The sequence below is a fragment of the Notothenia rossii genome, assembly GCF_949606895.1.
Source record: "Notothenia rossii genome assembly, chromosome: 4".
Lineage (NCBI taxonomy): Eukaryota > Metazoa > Chordata > Actinopteri > Perciformes > Nototheniidae > Notothenia > Notothenia rossii.
Genome location: NC_136902.1, coordinates 88,077,589 through 88,095,406, shown reverse-complemented (window position 1 = coordinate 88,095,406; position 17,818 = coordinate 88,077,589). Strand labels below are relative to the sequence as shown.

Below are 17,818 nucleotides of genomic sequence, written 5' to 3'. Positions count from 1 at the left end.
TTATGATATAATACACTCTTTTATATGTGCTGAAGATGATGACCGTGTATTTATAGTGTGTGTCTTCTCTCAGTTCCAGAGGGTGGTCCACCTGATGTCTCAGAAGTCGTGGAGGGTTGCGGACCTCTTCAGCGCCGTGGTCCAGTTCTGTAAGCTTCATGAGAATAAGGAAGAGGAGGGGCTCGCTCTGACCAGCCTCTTTGATTGGCTGTTGGAGACCCTGTAGCTCCTCATTCAGCTAACAGAAAGACACTCATTCGCCGAAATATGTTCTTGACTCTAACTGCAAGCTGAAGGCACAACGCGATCAGCATACTTGAGAAATTCATACACCTAAGTCTGTTCATGGTGTTTTTCGTCTATCCGGAGTCATAAATGGACCAGTTTCCCTTTAATAAAAGCATGTTTTCAGATTCACACACAATCACAAACTGTAGGTGTAAGGGTTAAACATTCCTGATGGGAACGAACAACCTTCAAGAGATTATAGTCAGCAGGTTTTAACTGCTCCAGATTATACATATATATACACACAGTAACCATATACATATATATACAGATTCTCACAACCAAACTATGTATTTATTTATTCCATATGAACACAGAGAATATGAATAGATGAAATAAAAATCAGGTTAAAATCTCCCCGCAACTCAACATTTTTGTATCACAAATACTTTGTAAAAGAGGCTGGAGAAAAGTAAGCCCAGAGAAAGCGTTCAGTTTATTTGTAAACCACCTAGAATTGCACATCTTTCTTAAAGTAAGCAAAATGCCCATATCTTTGTTGTGTTCATAAGCTGACGTTACACATCTGTTGTGAACTTCAGTTCTTGGTAAGTCTGTTATCATGTTGAGAACTGATTACTTTGGATAGCTGTCCTGTATATACTGTAGATTTTTGGAACTGCTGCACCTTGGAGGAGTGGAGCTCTCTTCAGCTTTTACTAAGTCATGAAGACAGAGTAAGGTTTGTAATGTTGAATTTGTATGTGCATTTGGTCTGTTTATCTCTCTACTTAGTGGTACTCTAGTGTTACATCAGCATTGGGTAAAAATAAAGCACACAATTCAGCTGTTAACTCTGTCACGGTAGAACTGAATGTATTATCTTTTGGCATCAATAAATTATTGTGATGTGAAATTGAAGCTGTCTTGATTCTTTTGTAACATTTAGCAAAAAGGGAACCAAACACTGTTTAGTCACACATAATATAACTGTGTGGTCTTCCTAAAGTTATTGAAGTTACTGAATCATTACTGCACAGTGCTATCAGAAATTAATTCTTAGTAGCCTACTGCTCATGTCTGTTAACGAAACTAAAGTCAAAAGATGATTAGCTTAGCCTAGCATGAAAGCTACTGAAGCCTACCTTTGTTCAAAATCAACGTAGCTAATGTGTTTGACAAATTGTGGTCTAATGGATAACTGTGTCCCTTAACTATGTAAGGAGTAATTAACTGAGTTTTTATGTGTTTCACTTTGGACAGAGCCTGGCTAGTTGTGTCCTGCTGCTTAGTCGTTATGCTAAGCTAAGCTAATCGTCTCCTAACTTTTTCAAATCACATTTTCCAAATATGAAACTAGTTAACCTTAGTTTAGGACTTGTAACTGTTTATTCTACTATATTTTAAGACATGTTATGAAGGTAAAAGTTAAACTGTGGAGTAAATAGAGTCAGGAAACAAGTGAAGCTGCTTATAGTCTTTATGCTAAGCTAAGCTAATTGTCTCCCGGCCTTTTAAACCATATTTTCCAAATTTGAAACTAGTTGACCTTAGTTTATACTACTACATAAATGTATGAGCAACGTAATTAAACGGTTAGACTCATACAGTCAGGAAACAAGTGCAGTCTCACAGCATTTCGTGTAATAGTCACAAAATGAATTTAATCTATTGATTCGTGTTCACCAACACGAATGTTGCATTTTTTTTCGTGTCACACAGAACGATTTTAAAAGCAATGTATTTCTATTGGTAGTATGTTTCGTGCCTGCACCACTTATTTTTGTCCAGTCGGGTCTTGGAAGACCGGAAGCTGTGTGGTTCATAAAAAAATTGTCTTACTCAATATCTTACCCTAAGCCTAACCCTTTTATTTTAAATTGTATAAGGTCGGAGTTTTTTTGCCGTCCGCGAGGAAAATAAATGGAGCTCAGAGCCTCAGAATACTGAAATCTGTATTTGTTATTATTTGTTGCAGGCACGAAACATACTACCAATACAAATACATTGCTTCAAAAATCGTTCTGTGTCAGAATACTGAAATCTGTATTTTTTTTTATCTCTTTTTCCTTCAAATTTGTTATTATTTACATTGCTTTTGAAATCGTTCTCTGTGACACGAAAAAAATGTGAAAATCGTCTTGGTGAACATGGATCAATAGATTAATTTCGTGACTATAACACGAAATGCCGTGAGACTGTGTTGGAACATCAGAGGGACAAATTACTTCCATTAAATCACTCAAGCAACAGCGATTCGAAATCCCACTTTAACCTTACACAGATGCTGTAAAACAGACTTTTATCTTAACATGTATTTTGAATTACAAAGTTTTACAGTGGATCGCTGTATCCTTGAAAAGCATCAGTACCAGATCCTGCATGTGTTGTCCTTGCTGCCTGCAGGAGAGCACAAACAACAACAGATTGGTGCACAGAAGGAAACAGCTGCACGGTTTGGATCTCAAATGTGCAATTAAGGATTTGGGATGTCTGGCGATGAGCTGTTTATTTGTTTAATTACGTGTCACATAATGGTTTCTATTTGTATTTTTAATGACACATTGACGTTAAGCATTTTTAACATTAACATGAGAAGTAATAATGGGCAATAAAAAGAAAAATAATATAAATAAAAATAGGAAATTAAATTAAAATGTCCAATAAAAGATCAACAAAATAGATAAACATAAGAAGTCCAGCATATTGACTCACTATTTTTCAGGACATACTATGACGACTACTACTACTACTACTGCTACTGCTACTGCTACTACTACTACTACTACTACCACTACCACTACTACTACTGCTACTGCTACTGCTACTGCTACTACCACTACTACTACTACTGCTACTGCTACTACTACTACTACTACTACTACTACTACTACTACTACCACTACCACTACCACTACTACTACTACTACCGCTACTACTACCACTACTACTACTACTACTACTGCTACTACTACTACTAATACTACTACTGCTACTGCTACTACTACTACCACTACCACTACCACTAGTATTACTACGACTACGACTACTACTCCTACTACTTTTTATACAAATATTTTATGACATATTTACATAAGTATTTTCTTTAAGACATACCATACTAAGCACTTCATGCGTTGCTCAGGGCTACACGTTATAAGATGTGGTGTGTGTGTGTGTGTGTGTGTGTGTGTATACCTGTAATGATAGTGTCGCCCTCGTAGTTGAAGACGCAGGAGAAGATCTCGTCCGTATGGCCCTCCAGGACCTGCAGGCAGACTCCAGACCGAGCGTCCCACAGACGAGCCGTCCTGTCGGAGCTGGCCGTCAGGACCCTGCTGCCGGGGGGGCTGAAACAGATCTACACACAGCGGCAGGAGGGTCAGTCCCACTCAGAAGTGTGTGTGTGTGTGTGTGTGTGTGTGTGTGTGTGTGTGTGTGTGTGTGTGTGTGTGTGTGTGTGTGTGTGTGTGTGTGTGTGTGTGTGTGTGTGTGTGTGTGTGTGTGTGTGTGTGTGTGTGTGTGTGTGTGTGTGTGTGTGTGTGTGTGTGTGTGTGTGTGTGTTAGATAAGTGATGAGTGAGTGCTGAATGAGAAATGATGCCAGAAATGGTGGAAATGACTCAGAGGGAGGGAGAAATGAGTGAGTTTGTAACACTTTTACCACATCAGCAACACTATTCCACAGAGGTCTTTCAACTTTAAATACTTAAGGAGGGTCAAAGCACAAGTGGCATTATGAAAATCGCGGCTCAGGCTGATTGCGTTGGAGCTCTGGTTTATCGTTCCCTGAATGGTTTTCTATCCCCGTAGTGAGGTGAAGAAGGAGATGATTAAATGAAGCTGGCTCTAGATGGCCATGAAAGTAGAGTATATTTTTATTAAAACTATAAACGGGGAACAAAGGGGCGACCCCGGACAGGAAATGGAAGCTGACAAAGATAGAAGATCGGAGAAAGAAGATGACAAGAACAGAAATGGAAAGAAAAGCACGAAAAACACATCAAGAAAGAGAAAATTACAGGAAAGAGTTATAAATAAACAAGACTGAGGTTTTGTCCCAATTCCATACTACATACTAATTCTAACGTCATTTCCTAAATAGTGGGTAAACAGAACAACAAATTACTAAGTTATTTAAAGTTGTGAGCCTACATACTAAAATAGCTTGTTTTTAGATTTGCTGTTGATGGATGATATGTAACCTGATGTTTTCTTTGGTACTGCTCCTCAAGCAGACATGATTATGTTCAAAACTGTTGATTTCCCCTGTTTTCACTACAGAGCCGGCTAGGTAACCAATCAGAGCAGACTGGGCTCTGGTTTTAGGGGCCTGAACACCAATCTGACACCAAAGAATACGTCCTGACGGAACACGACTGTTGTGTCGCCTCGTGTCTCTGCGTCTTGGCCATGTGTCGCACTGGAACACACCGCAAAGACTTCCGCTGTCGGCCAAGAATTACGTAAGAACTGCGCATGCGTGAGTGGCAATAACTCTCCTTACCAGCAGGCGGCGGTAGTGTGTATTCGTCATTCAAAAGGGGCAACAACTGGAAGACAGACTGCGTGATAACCGAGAGAAGAAGAACAGACTGCGTGATATAAGCAAACAACAAATAGCGAGTGCGTTCCATTTTCACTCTACAGCGAGAAGCTCATGGGGCTTTCCCCAACCTGTGTCGAGAGCTGGAGTTCAATGAAATCTCAGATTTGCCTTCTTAATAGTTTGTTTGGTTCCCTCACTTCCGTTTCGCTTCTCATGCACTGATTCCCTAAGCTGAACAGCCAATCAGAGTGATTTCATTGGCCGACGGCCTTTAGCCGAAAGCCTCCCGATTCAACATGTTGAATCGGCGGCGGAAGGTGTCGGCTCGGCCGAAAAGACACGACGGGGCAGGACCAAGCCCCCAGGAAGTGAGGAAAATATTTGTTGTGGCCAAACGGCGGTACTACACTTCCGTTTGGGTTGCTGGGCCCGGAAACACTTTTTCCCATTGACTAACATTGGGAAAGAGCGGTCTGTAAATCGTTGGATAATTTTTTTTAAACTACCCAGTATGAACATTTGTATAGCCCTTATGCGGTCCTCAAGTTGTAAAATGTGCTAATAACGTTATTCTGAGAGTTATTTTCCTCGGCATTATGAACGCGCATCTGAGAGTGGGAGCTCGGGGGCGGGGCTTAAGGGGCAACTCAACTGCGCATGCTCTATGAGCGCACATACGGGAACTTCTGCTCTGACAGCCAGGCATGACGGGTAATCTGTGACGTTTCACTCCCTCAAAAGTTGGGCCATTTTGTCCTCATGCGCCAATGAGCAGCTCCCATAGGAAAGAACGAGACTCCGCCTCCCACGCTGTATCCAGTTCTTATTGTACATCGATGGGCGGGACACACCAATCTGAGTAGAGCGGCAGGACGCTCATCGACGGCCAGACATCTATCGACGGCCGAAATCGGCTCGGTGTGTAAGGACCTTTGACAGAGGGGGAAAAGAGGTGCTGCAGGCAGTATGAGAAAAATAAAGAGCTTTTTGAACATTAAAGCCTGGAGACATGTCACAGTCGAAAACACAATTATGAACCTGAAAATTTGCAGAATACGTCCTCTTTAAGACTCATGTAAATGTGGCATCTGGATTATGAATATGTTTTGCGAACTTGTCATTATGGTTTGATTTAGGGTATAAGAATGGAGCTAATGGAGTGTTTAAGATGGGAAGGAACAAAACATTTGAAAACTAAATGTACTGTGAATTCCTGTCATAATATGATTTATACAGTAGAATATGCATAATCATGCATTAAGGACGTAAGAATCAGCCTTTTCATCAACAGTCCATCATTTCTTCTCCCAGAATAAAATGAAAAATGGCAGTAAGGTAACAGAGCCAATTCCAGTGAAACTAAAGGCATTCAGAGGAGTAGAAGAGACCAACCAAATAACAAAACATGGTCGTGGATAAGAGGCAGAGAGGGGAGGGGAATAGGTGTCCCGTTAGGCAGAGATTAGTGTCATAATCCTCTGGAATGATCCTCTAACCCACCCTCTTATAACTGCCTGCTCTATCAGTAAACAGACGAAGGTTCGATCGTAGAAACCCTCGAAGCCAGACCCCGCAGGACACACACTCACACGGAGCAAGGAACATGTGTAAAATTACTCCTATTAAAGTACAAGGTCAACACAGGGTCAAACACACACCTCATGTCAGAGTGTGTGTTTGTTGGATTCCAGGGAATGATATACCAGGATAAAAGTTATTATTATGGGTGCAACACTTCATGAGTTCAGAAGTCAACAACACAAGGACATGCCGTTCTAACTCATCCTCAGGTATGGCTGGTGAGATTTGTGTTTTCTCATGTAGAGCTACCTAGAAATCATCTAGTTTTGAAGCTAGATATTCTGTTAGATCAGCAGCACTATTTGTCCTACGTGCAGATGTTTCCCATGTGACACAGTAATACACACAAAACAGCCTGAAGCCTGAACTCCTGTCCCTCTCCTTTAGCATCAGGCAGGATCGCATGTAAGCGAGGCAAACAGAAGCATGTTTCTATTTGCATCACTGGCCGGGGGAAGGGAACTAGACAGTAAGTTAATGTTACATAGAAATCACACGCTCGTTCACACCTGATACTGACCGATGCATCCACACCATACTTGCCAACCCTCCCGATTTTCGCGGGAGACTCCCGATTTCATTGCCCTCTCCCGGTTTCCTTCCGGGGTCATAATGTCCCGCATTTCAGAAAAAAATCTGATTTACTCACGACTGTTTCTACTCAGACTTTAATCAGGGTATATGCAGGAATCTTGAAGTCAAATGTAATTCCTTTTAAGACCTTTTTTAAGACCCTTTCCATACATTCTAAGACCTCATCGCCACTTTGAGTTTTAACCGGTTACATTGGCGACACACTTTACCTCACATTGACTATATACAGTATTGATTGTCCTTCCTCCTTATCTTCCAACCATTTGGAAACAGACTTGCATTTCCCCATAACGATGTTGCTTAGCAACTGGCGTAAACAGACCTTCACGCGCAATGTCCTGTTCAGATGACGTCAAATCCAACGGGATGCCATAAATAAACTACACAGAATCACACTACAACACCTACGCAATGATTACATTCAGGCAGACTGTAGAATACAACCTCTTTGGACGATCTAGATACTTATTGAAAACAAGCTACAAAATGTAATACCTTGGAAAATGCCCTTTAATACTTTTTAATAGCCTTCATTTCCGCTAAATTGATTCATCAACTTTTAATACTTTTTAAGACCCCGCGGACACCCTGTTAATACAGCTACACCATTGTTTGGTTTCCATGGCAGCGCGTCTCTTTAGTAGCGCGCGCAACTGAAAGTCTGAGAGGGTGAGGAAGATAGTCACAGAAAACAGAACAAGAATCGACAACGCTACCCTCTGCTCACTCCTTTCCTGCCCACACATATGCTCCATCAAGGGTGGTGCTACAGGCCGCAAGGCAATGCACTTACAACTACATGTTAATGTTAATCTAACAGCTCCGGCATCTCTTTTCACCCTCTGTCTGAAACCAGAGCCCAGTCTGCTCTGATTGGTTAGCTGGCCGGCTCTGTTGTGATTGGTCAACCGCTTAGAGATGTCCTGCCCCTTAGCCTATCACGTACAGGGATGAGATTTTAGCCTTTGCAGAACATTTACATGCACAAAAACACACTGCAGGAGAAAAAGGAAAAAGTTCAAGGACAAAAAACTAATTTCTAAACTACATTGTGGCACCAAGGCTACTGAAACAAATGATTAATGTTTGGTGACATTAAAACACTTTTCACAGGCAGTAGCAGAGAAGCCATTATGGGACTCACCTTTGAGATCTCTCCATCGTGGCCTTCCAGGGTCACGAGACACTGATGTGTGTTTACACTGAACACTCGGGCAGTACCTGAAAGACAGGCACGGGTAAGGTTGTCGTCTAAACAATCATTATTTTACTTCTCATGTATGAACATATCAAAAGTAACAAATATGGAGGATGTATTGAACTGGAACATTTCAATTAGCATGTGATCAAAACAACACAAAACTCCTGGAGGGAGTTATAATAAATTGAACCGTCCGTTATATAAATAAAAATAATAATGTGAGTCTCACCATCAGCTGAGGCAGTAGCAACGAGCTGACCGCTTAAATCAAAACACACATCCAGCACCTCCTCTTTGTGTCCAGTGAGCGTGGCCACACACTCCCCACTGACTGCCTCCCACAACTGCAAAGACATGCACACCACCACACACCCTCAGTGTCATCAGTGTACATTTAAAACAGGCAGGAAGCACCATCTAACACAGGCAGACAGGCAGACAGACAGACAGACAGACAGACAGACAGACAGACAGACAGACAGACAGATAGACAGACAGACACACAGACACACAGACACACACACACACACACACACACACACACACACACACACACACACACACACACACACACACACACAGACAGACACAGAGACACACACACACACACACACACACAGACAGACAGACAGACACAGACACAGACACACACACACACACACACACACACACACACACACACACACACACACACACACACACACACACACACACACACACACAGACATACAGACACACAGACACACAGACACACACACACACACACACACACACACAGAAATACAGACACACAGACACACACACACACACACACACACACACACACACACACACAGACAGACAGACAGACAGACAGACACACAGACACACACACACACACACACACACACACAGGCAGGCAGACAGACAGACACACACACACACACACACACACACACAGACAGACAGACAGACAGACACACAGACACACACACACACACACACACACACACAGACAGACAGACAGACAGACAGACACAGACACACACACACACACACACACACACACACACAGACAGACAGACAGACAGACAGGCAGACAGACAGACAGACAGACAGACACACACAGACAGACAGACAGACAGACAGACAGACAGACAGGCAGACATACAGACAGACACACACACACAGACACACACACACACACACACACACACACACAGACAGACAGACAGACAGACAGACAGACAGACAGACAGACAGACAGACACAGACAGACAGACAGACAGACAGACAGACAGACAGACAGACAGACAGACAGACAGACACACTTGAACAAACGGTCTCTGAAAATGTGCTTGCATGCAGCTGTTTGATGTATAAAGTGTTTTTTCTCAAAGCATCCCCCTGGAGCAGGGGTCGGCAACCCGCGGCCCACGGGCCGCATGCGGCCCTTTAAACCCTCCGCTCTGGCTCCCTTGAGTTTAGACAAAAATAAGAAGGAAATAAAAGGATTTGTAGGACTATTTATATTTTGTTGCATGTTTCATATCTTGTATTTTGAGGTGATACTGTGACACAAAAATAAAAAACAAAACGGTTTTAATTAGATCAACTAAAATATGCGTCACATCCTGCTACGGTCCCGCGCGAGCGCCTTTTCTTGGAGGCGAATAACCTGACCCCCGGCTCGATGAGCGAACTATGGATAAATCAAAGAAAAGTACCGGAGGAACACAGGATTTAATTCTGCGTGGAGAGAGTTATATGCTTTCCCAGCAAACCATGCTGGTTTACCGGTATGTTTGATATCTAGAGAGAAGTTGTCAACGGTGCTGCAGCCTTTACGCATCGAGGAACAACACGGGAGACGAAGACAGCTGACGATCTTCAGTCATAATTCAATGGGGTATGTAATTTATTTCAGAAAACACTTTTTGTTATATTCCATGGAATGCTCTTAACGTCCTGATAGCAATGAATATATTAAATGCTTTGACAAAAAATACATATACAAATGAATCTCTGGAAGCCGTAGCGCTGTAAAAAGCAAGACCAATCATCTGAGCCGGCCCGGCTAAAATAACTTGATGGCCTACCTGCCTGTCAGCCTTCCATCTGTGCACAAACTTATCTCGTGGCCTCATTGATGATGCACGTTCGTGTGTGTTGGAGGAGGGACTCTGTAAGAAAGTCTGAAGGAAGAGGCCTATTTTTTCCGGTTGTGTATTTTCAAATTCTAGCGCACTCCAGCTGGTTTCTCCATTCTTACCTACCCTACCTTTAACTCTTTTTAGGTTGCAGCTATATGTTTTATTTATTTCAAAGTGGGCCCATTTTTATATATTTGTTTCCTTCAAATGTTCAGAGGACTCCCCAAGTGCTGTGTTTAATTTACTTTAAGGTAGGCCTGTGTATTATTTTTTAATTCTCCTTAGAGGAGTTCTTTGTTTCTTATTAGACGTTAACAGTTTTATATAATGTTGTAAATAGCCTAATAAATGCAAAAAAAACTGTAGTTTTTGTCTGACATAACAATAAATACAACTTTATGAGCTATGAAATATGTTTTGCGGCTCCAGACAAAAACATGTTTTGGAAAAAAGAGCAAAATGGCTCTTTTGGTCAAAAAGGTTGCAGACCCCTGCCCTGGAGGAATGCAGTGAGGCGGATTATGTGTCAGAGCTTGACTCATCCTGGCATGATTTAGACATTAGAATTGAATGTTTCTCCTTTAAATGATGGAGACCTCAAAGACAGGAGGTAGGAGGAGACGGAGAGTTGGAACTGGATGAGGGTGAATATGACATCGCACATACTGTACCTTGTTATGCAATAGCGTAAAATGTTAAATGATGGACAAACTATGCTTAAATAATTCCAGTTTTTAAGATACTTTTTGGCAAGTATAACAGTATTTGGAAGAGCTCAATGATAGATCACCTTGCAGGTTTTGTCCATGGAGCCTGTGACTATGAGGGAGCAGTCCCAGTTAAAGTGAACATTGCTGATCTCCCCACTGTGACCAATCAGAGTGTGGACACGTCTGAAAAAAAGACAAAACGCAGCAATAAGATGATTGAACACTCATGTGTGCAGAATAGCATGCATGTACAGAACTGTATACATTATGAAACACTGAAAGAAATGCAGGAATGAGTCCTAAAACCCAGCATTTTACCACTTCCTGTTCCCTTGTCTCAAAGTGTTTTTGGTTGGCGCCTGTGGGTAACACAAGCTTAAGAGTTGTTTTTAATTGTGTGCTCGTAAAAACCACTCTGGTGAATGTCTGAAGCTTCTTTGTGTCGTAAAAACAGCAGTTGCTACAAGTGCCGACATGAGACTACTGAACGCCATCATGCCAAACATTATCCACCTTAAAGGGGACCTATCATGAAAAATGCATTTTTGTACGTCTTTTCTACATGAACATGTGTCCCCGGTGTTCCAGGGAACTCACCAAGTGTCAGAAAACACAACCCTCTCTATTTTCCTCCATACCCAAATCTCTTAAAAAGGGTCTGCAACGGATCTGATCCAGACTGATACAGATTTGAACACTTCTATGACGTCACAGAAGTGGCGCTACAGCTATTGGGCCAACTCCACCAATCAGGAGGAGACAGCCACGGACATTGCCGTTCCAAAGCGCTGGAGACGCTGTAGTACATATGCCAGGCCTGTAGATGGTGCTGTTCTCACAGAATCAGCCCATGCAAAGACTGTGTTAAATTGAGCGAAATGAGGAATGGATAAAATGCATGATCTGTTTGGTATTTTGAAAAATAAAAAGTATAAATATGCCTTATATAGGTATGGTCCTACACAATATTATTCAAATATAGTATGATAGGTCCACTTTAAGCTTAGCGGTGAAGTCAAGTGACTGTCGTGTAGTTTGTTTAAAGCGCAAAGTTAGCTTTTTACTTCTGGCTATTGAATTTACGCTTCAAAAACCCTCAAAGCGGTGTTCACATGTGGAGATTAACCTGCAAACAGAACGTGGAAGTGTTATAAACATGCGTTTGCCAACATGTGTTTCACAGAGCTTTTCTGCTGCAATAATCCCAAATCAGTTTTATCTAAGGAGCCCTTTAGGATGTGGGTCTGCCTATTAAAACACGTCACCACTGCAACACTCTATAACCATGATGATGTCTGACCTTCCTGAGGCAACATCCCATATTGAAACGGTGTGGTCAAAGGATCCGGTGACCAGCTGATTTCCCACTGTGTTGAAGCACAGAGAGAGGACCTCTGCAGTGTGACCCTGGGAGAAATAAACAGAGAGCATTATCCATCACTGTGTCATTCCTCTTCTCTTATAAACCCCCTCTCTGCCTCTGCCGATGAAAACGCACATCAAACACTATATTACTTATTAAAATCAACATACAGCCTGTTGTCAGCATGATTGATTCGTTGTGCTGTGAACAGAGCTGAGACAGAGGCAGCCAATCAGGTTTGGCCTGCACTTCAAAGAGCGCTCACTGCTCCCCCCAGAATGGCTGTTCAGTGACCTTATTAAAGACTTGCAGTTACTGTATAATAGCCGTATATGTAGGGGCTTACCATCAGCAGTGGTGACAAGACTCAATTTAGGGATAATTACTTTTAGAAGTGGATGAAAAGTTAACCAGTGTGTTATTAATGGATGGATGGATACCAGGATCAAAGAGAATATTACGCACGGTCAGCGTGGCCACCTCGTCCCCCGTCTCCACGTCCCACAGCTTGGCAGAGGCGTCCATGCTGCCCGTGGCCACCAGCGTGCTCTGGGGGTTAAAGGCCAGGCACACCTACACACAGGGAGGGAAAGCACATTTACTAAAGTATGTTTTTTTTTACATATTTGCACTTAACTTGAGTATTTCTTTATTTTATTTTATTTTTATTTGCATTTGAAAGGTGGGGTAGGTAATTTTGGAGAAACCAGCTCGAGTGCGCTAGAATTTGAAAATACACAGCCAGAAGAAATCTGCCACTTCCTTACAGAGCCCCTCCTCCAACACACACAAACGCGCACATGACCAATGAGGGCACGAGATAAGTTTGTGCACAGATGGAAGGCTGACAGGCAGGTAGGCCATCCAGTTATTTTAGCCGGGCCGGCTCAGATGATTGGTCGTGCTTTTTACAGCGCCACGGCTTCCACAGAGGAAATTTTTTAATGGATTTTTTGTCAAAGCACTTCAGATATTCATTGCTATCGGGACGTTAAGAGCATTCCATGGAATATAACAAAGAATGTATCTCGAGCCGGTTTCTCAAACTTATCTACCCCACCTTTAAGAAAATATTCAAAAGGCATACATAACAAAATAAACACATCTAAATACATAGGTTAACTACATAACAGATGACAAATCCGAAAAGAAATTATAAAATAATAGTAATAACAATATTACAAATAAAAGAGTATTTCCATCTAACGCTTCATTATACTTGTACTCCGCTACATTTCAGAGACAAATATTGTACTTACGCCACTACATTTATTTTACACTCACAGTTAGTAGTAACTTGATATATATAAAAACACATGATAGGCTGATATGGTGTAATGAAGTCCTGTTCTACTAATCAAGTATCTAACTTGAGTCCACACCGACAATGCTAAAATGCTCTCACATGAAAACTGGATTATATAATAACCATAATAATGTGAAAAGATCCATTTCTGCATTACAAGTCTTTTTACTTTTGATAGTTTGGAAAATATGTCTGTACTTTATATTATTCAGAAATTGGCCATTGTGCAGAATTAGTACTTTTTGTACTTTAAGTATATGTTGAGGCGATTACTTTTGTACTTTTACTTATGTAAGATCTTGAAATCAGGACATTTTACTTGTAATGTCTAAGACCATAGTATTTGTACTTTTACTTAAATAAAGGATCTGAGTACTTCTTCCAATACTGCCTGAACGATATAAAACGACTTACTTCATAAGTGTTGCATTGGATTACAAATAAACAATAAACTATGCAATATAAAAGCCATACCAAAGGGACTTTCAGAATACAAATGACATTGCATGAACACTGAGTATATGCAAAATGCGTTGCCTTTAACATTTGAAACAAACAGCATTTAATCATTTTCATTTAGACAGATTGTTATACATACTATTTCTGCAGTGTGTCCGCGAAAGGTATGAAAACATTTGCCCGTCTCAGCACACCACAGCTTGGCCGTCTTATCAAAAGAGCCGGTGGCAATCTTGTCTCTAAGTCAGAGAATGATAAAACAAAAATAGTCAGAGCACATTTCCTCAGACGCTACGACAGTTTCACTGACACTCTTCCTTACCCGTAGGGGTTGTTGAATCCGATGGCATACACCACGTTTCTGTGCCCCTCTAACGTGTGCAGCTCTGAGCCCGAGGCCGTGTCCCAAACTCTGCACGTCCTGTCATAGCTCCCAGTGATGAACCTGTAGAGAGGAGTAAACACTCAAATCACACCACAGAGCCTCTTTGAACTCCTTGAAGAGCTCTGTGTGGTGCAGATACACTCACCTTGACCCTGATTTGTCGAAGGCAACGTTTGTCAGAGGCAGGATGTGTGCCTTCAGCTCCTGCAACAGAAGACCAGAGAAAAGATTAGAAAAATAAAAAAGGTAGAATTTATTGGTATTTGATTGATTTATTTAAGAAGGGACAATGCACATGAATCTACATGAGGGGAATGTCATCAGCAGTCCCTGTCAGGCTGAAGGCATTGCAACAAAACATACACGTACAACTGAAGCACCATTGCAGCACATTTCAAAGACCATATGCCCAATTAAAAGTTATACAATGATGACTGTAGTACCCACAAATTATTCATCTGATCTGACTTTGATGTAACTGGGAGAACATTTTTCTTGCGGTTTAAAGAACTTTCTCTCCTTACAGTCAGTGTTGGGTGTAACGCGTTACAAAAGTAACAGAGTTACAGTAATGTATTACATTACTTCGTTACAGCAAAAAGTAAAGCATTACTAATGAAATGTGGGTAATATACTACCCGTTACAATTCTCAGTAACGCAGTTACAACTAATTTTTGGCCGAAATTAAATGGTGTTTTGTTTTTTAAGAATTTACCAACATCGCAAGATATTCCGATAACAGAGAAACATTGTGCGGGTAGATTAGTAACCTGGTGTTTACCCTTCAGGCTCATCAAGATCCCTGCGTTTTGTGTCGGGTTCCCTGATCAGCCTGTCGGGTGTTCTTTTCCCCATAATGACCGCCTCGCTGCACATTATCCCACTTATTACACGGCCATATATAAACTATAGAGCCCACTCCATGTTCCTGTTGCTGTTTACTTCCTCTCTGCCTTCTTCTGGTGATTTATCTGACGTCCAGCGCTCCGTCTTTTAAAGGTCCCATGTCATGGCCATTTCTACTGATCATAATAATTCCATTGTTGAGGTCTACTAGAATACATTTATATTGTGCAATTTTACAAACTCACATTGGTTTCTCAAACAGCATCTCAGTATAGCATGTGTATTCACTCTCTGTCCTAAACGGCTTGTTGGAGCTCCTGCTCATTACATTTCAGAGACAGTAATATCGTAATGCAACTTATTACTTAAAAAAGACAGTAATATGTACTGTATTACATTTTGGAAGTAACTTGCCCACACTGCTTACAGTACAGAAAAGTTTCTCAGCAGTGTTAACTTTTTTCTATGAGTTCCAGCCACATTACCAAACTTAACCTTTACCAAATCATGTTTTGTGTATTCCTCAAAACACGTAGACATTCATGAAGCACCTGTTATCATGATAACAGATTATTGGCATGCCTACTTGGCTTAAAAAAGACTTACATCTAATTAAAAAAACTGAACCACTGCTGCTCTCTAGTGCCTCTTTGGAGCACTGGATCATTTTAGTACTCAGACTACTGACTTTCTACAGAAGTCAATTCACAAAGAACAAAACACAGCACACTGATAAACAGTGGAAGTAAGATGACGTTGCCAAAAATGTCAATATCCAAAATATTGTCAACTCCCTTAAATATGTCAGAGTAAAACTGCTTCATAGGAAGCAAAATCCAGAAGCGTTTCTGTAACTTCTCTTATTCCGATGTAAATTCATGATTCAAAAGACAAATAGCTTTCTACACTTTTAAAAAAAACAACCATATATAGTACAACATGTCCTGAAATCCTGAATATCGATATACTTTAAGGGAAAACACTTGAATGAATTTTGCCTTCACTATGAGAAGCTTTTTTAATGGATCCAGATGTCATGTCACTGTGTTGATCTATGTATTAATGGCTGTAAATGTGAGTGTGAGTCCGGGGTCTGACCTTGAAGAAGCAAAAGCGGTGGTGGTCCTGCTGACCCTGTTTCTGCTGCAGTCTGACGATCAGCTGTTTGACCTGATCCGCCCGGGACTCTGTGACCAGAGGCTCCGACTGCTGGATCTCTGCCAGCAGCTCATCTGGGCTCGTCCTGCATGTGGAAATGATATTTTAAGGATCATCTCAAAAGTAAACAGGACAAAAAGTACATTCAAAATAACAATTTCAATATATTTTATATGGTAATACTTTTCCTTATTAAGTAGAATTTCGAATTCAGGACTTCACTTATGTGTTTTATCACTTTCTTATTGATTTTTTACTTAAGTAAATAATCTGACCACTTCTTCCACCACTGGGAATATCCAACCTAAAACTAACTTCACCGTGGTTAACTAGTTAAAAACCCATCATATAAAGAGCTGAGTTCACAATAGGGAGATATGTCTGACTACCTTCGTTAAAATGACAGTTTTTGTGACTGAGGATAAAACAACCCCCCACAGGAAGTTATTATGGCATCACACTCTTAGTAAAGTTAGTCGGTTGACTTCATGGATACAACTCACTCACTCTGGAGTCAAATCCAAAAGGTCGATGGATTTGGTCCTCAAACATCCTCCTTTCTCATATTCCAAGATTATACCTGCAAGAAGAGAAATGACTCAACCCAGGAAAGGCCACTCATGCCGGCTGAATAAATACAAAATCAGTAACTTCAGATAGCATCATTGCTAACACCGCTAGTCAACATAAGGTTTTTTAGTGTGCATTGCAGGTTAAAACAAATATTATCTAGCACAGTGGCATGTTGCCTCCATTAAAGGAATTTAAGTTACAGTTAGGAAACATTAAATTATTGGTTTTACCTGGAGGATAATATCTGAGAAGGAACCGCTTGAGTTTCATTTTTGCTAGTATCGCCTCTTACACCACGGTACTGTACTATCAACAAACCGTTGCTATGGCCACAGACCGCAGCACTCACTACGCATGCGCAGTAGGAACACAGACGAGTAGCTTCTGAATTGAAATGACAAGTTGTCGAAAACAAACATTCAAGCTATAAAATCAGATATTTCCAATTTAAATTGAATAAGTACTAAGTAAGAAATAGGCTATACAAAAAATAAAGAGCATTTTGCAAATTGTTCATATATGCAAGCCAAGAGGTTTTTAGGAAACTCGAATCCCAACACACTAACTTTGTTTTGGGTTTTGATACCCAATTTTGCATTTAAATGCTATTTGTGCAGCTGTTTAGTTAAATACTTGGTTACTCACTTACTTATCATTCCTTATTCATAATAAATACCTTCGTGCTGCATAAGGTCGGAGTCAACTTATTTCAACGCTTAATTTGCCCAATACT

At 41.0% G+C, this 17,818-nt stretch overlaps 2 protein-coding genes across 6 annotated transcripts in view; one reads left to right on the top strand and one right to left on the bottom strand.

The window, feature by feature from the left end:
- The window catches only part of sphkap (SPHK1 interactor, AKAP domain containing), a 181,079-nt gene extending 179,930 nt beyond the window's left edge, over positions 1–1,149 (top strand). For all 5 annotated transcript variants that reach the window (XM_079674369.1, XM_079674371.1, XM_079674367.1 and 2 more), the window contains one exon: positions 74–1,149. In XM_079674369.1, coding sequence (XP_079530495.1) covers positions 74–153 — 80 coding nt within the window. In that variant the 3' untranslated portion in view covers positions 154–1,149. The remainder of the gene's footprint in view (positions 1–73) is intronic.
- daw1 (dynein assembly factor with WDR repeat domains 1) lies at positions 368–17,409 on the bottom strand. Its single transcript, XM_079674375.1, has 13 exons — positions 17,316–17,409; positions 17,020–17,092; positions 16,453–16,597; positions 14,653–14,711; positions 14,445–14,567; positions 14,262–14,361; positions 12,823–12,930; positions 12,295–12,401; positions 11,075–11,177; positions 8,382–8,496; positions 8,096–8,172; positions 3,427–3,589; positions 368–2,628 (listed from the first exon to the last, which is right to left on the bottom strand). Exons 1-13 carry the CDS (start codon positions 17,353–17,355, stop codon positions 2,594–2,596), a joined length of 1,248 nt encoding a protein of 415 aa, XP_079530501.1. The 5' UTR covers positions 17,356–17,409; the 3' UTR covers positions 368–2,593.
- Positions 17,410–17,818: the final 409 nt, after the last annotated feature.

What these genes read in the sequence shown, in the direction of transcription:
- daw1 (XM_079674375.1), bottom strand. Translation starts at nt 17,355, where the DNA reads ATGAAACTCAAGCGGTTCCTTCTCAGATATTATCCTCCAG. An exon ending in ACGAGGTGGCCACGCTGACC is followed by an intron (nt 12,402 to 12,822) that starts GTGCGTAATATT and finishes TATTTCTCCCAG; the next exon opens with GGTCACACTGCAGAGGTCCT. An exon ending in TGGGATGTTGCCTCAGGAAG is followed by an intron (nt 11,178 to 12,294) that starts GTCAGACATCAT and finishes TCTTTTTTTCAG; the next exon opens with ACGTGTCCACACTCTGATTG.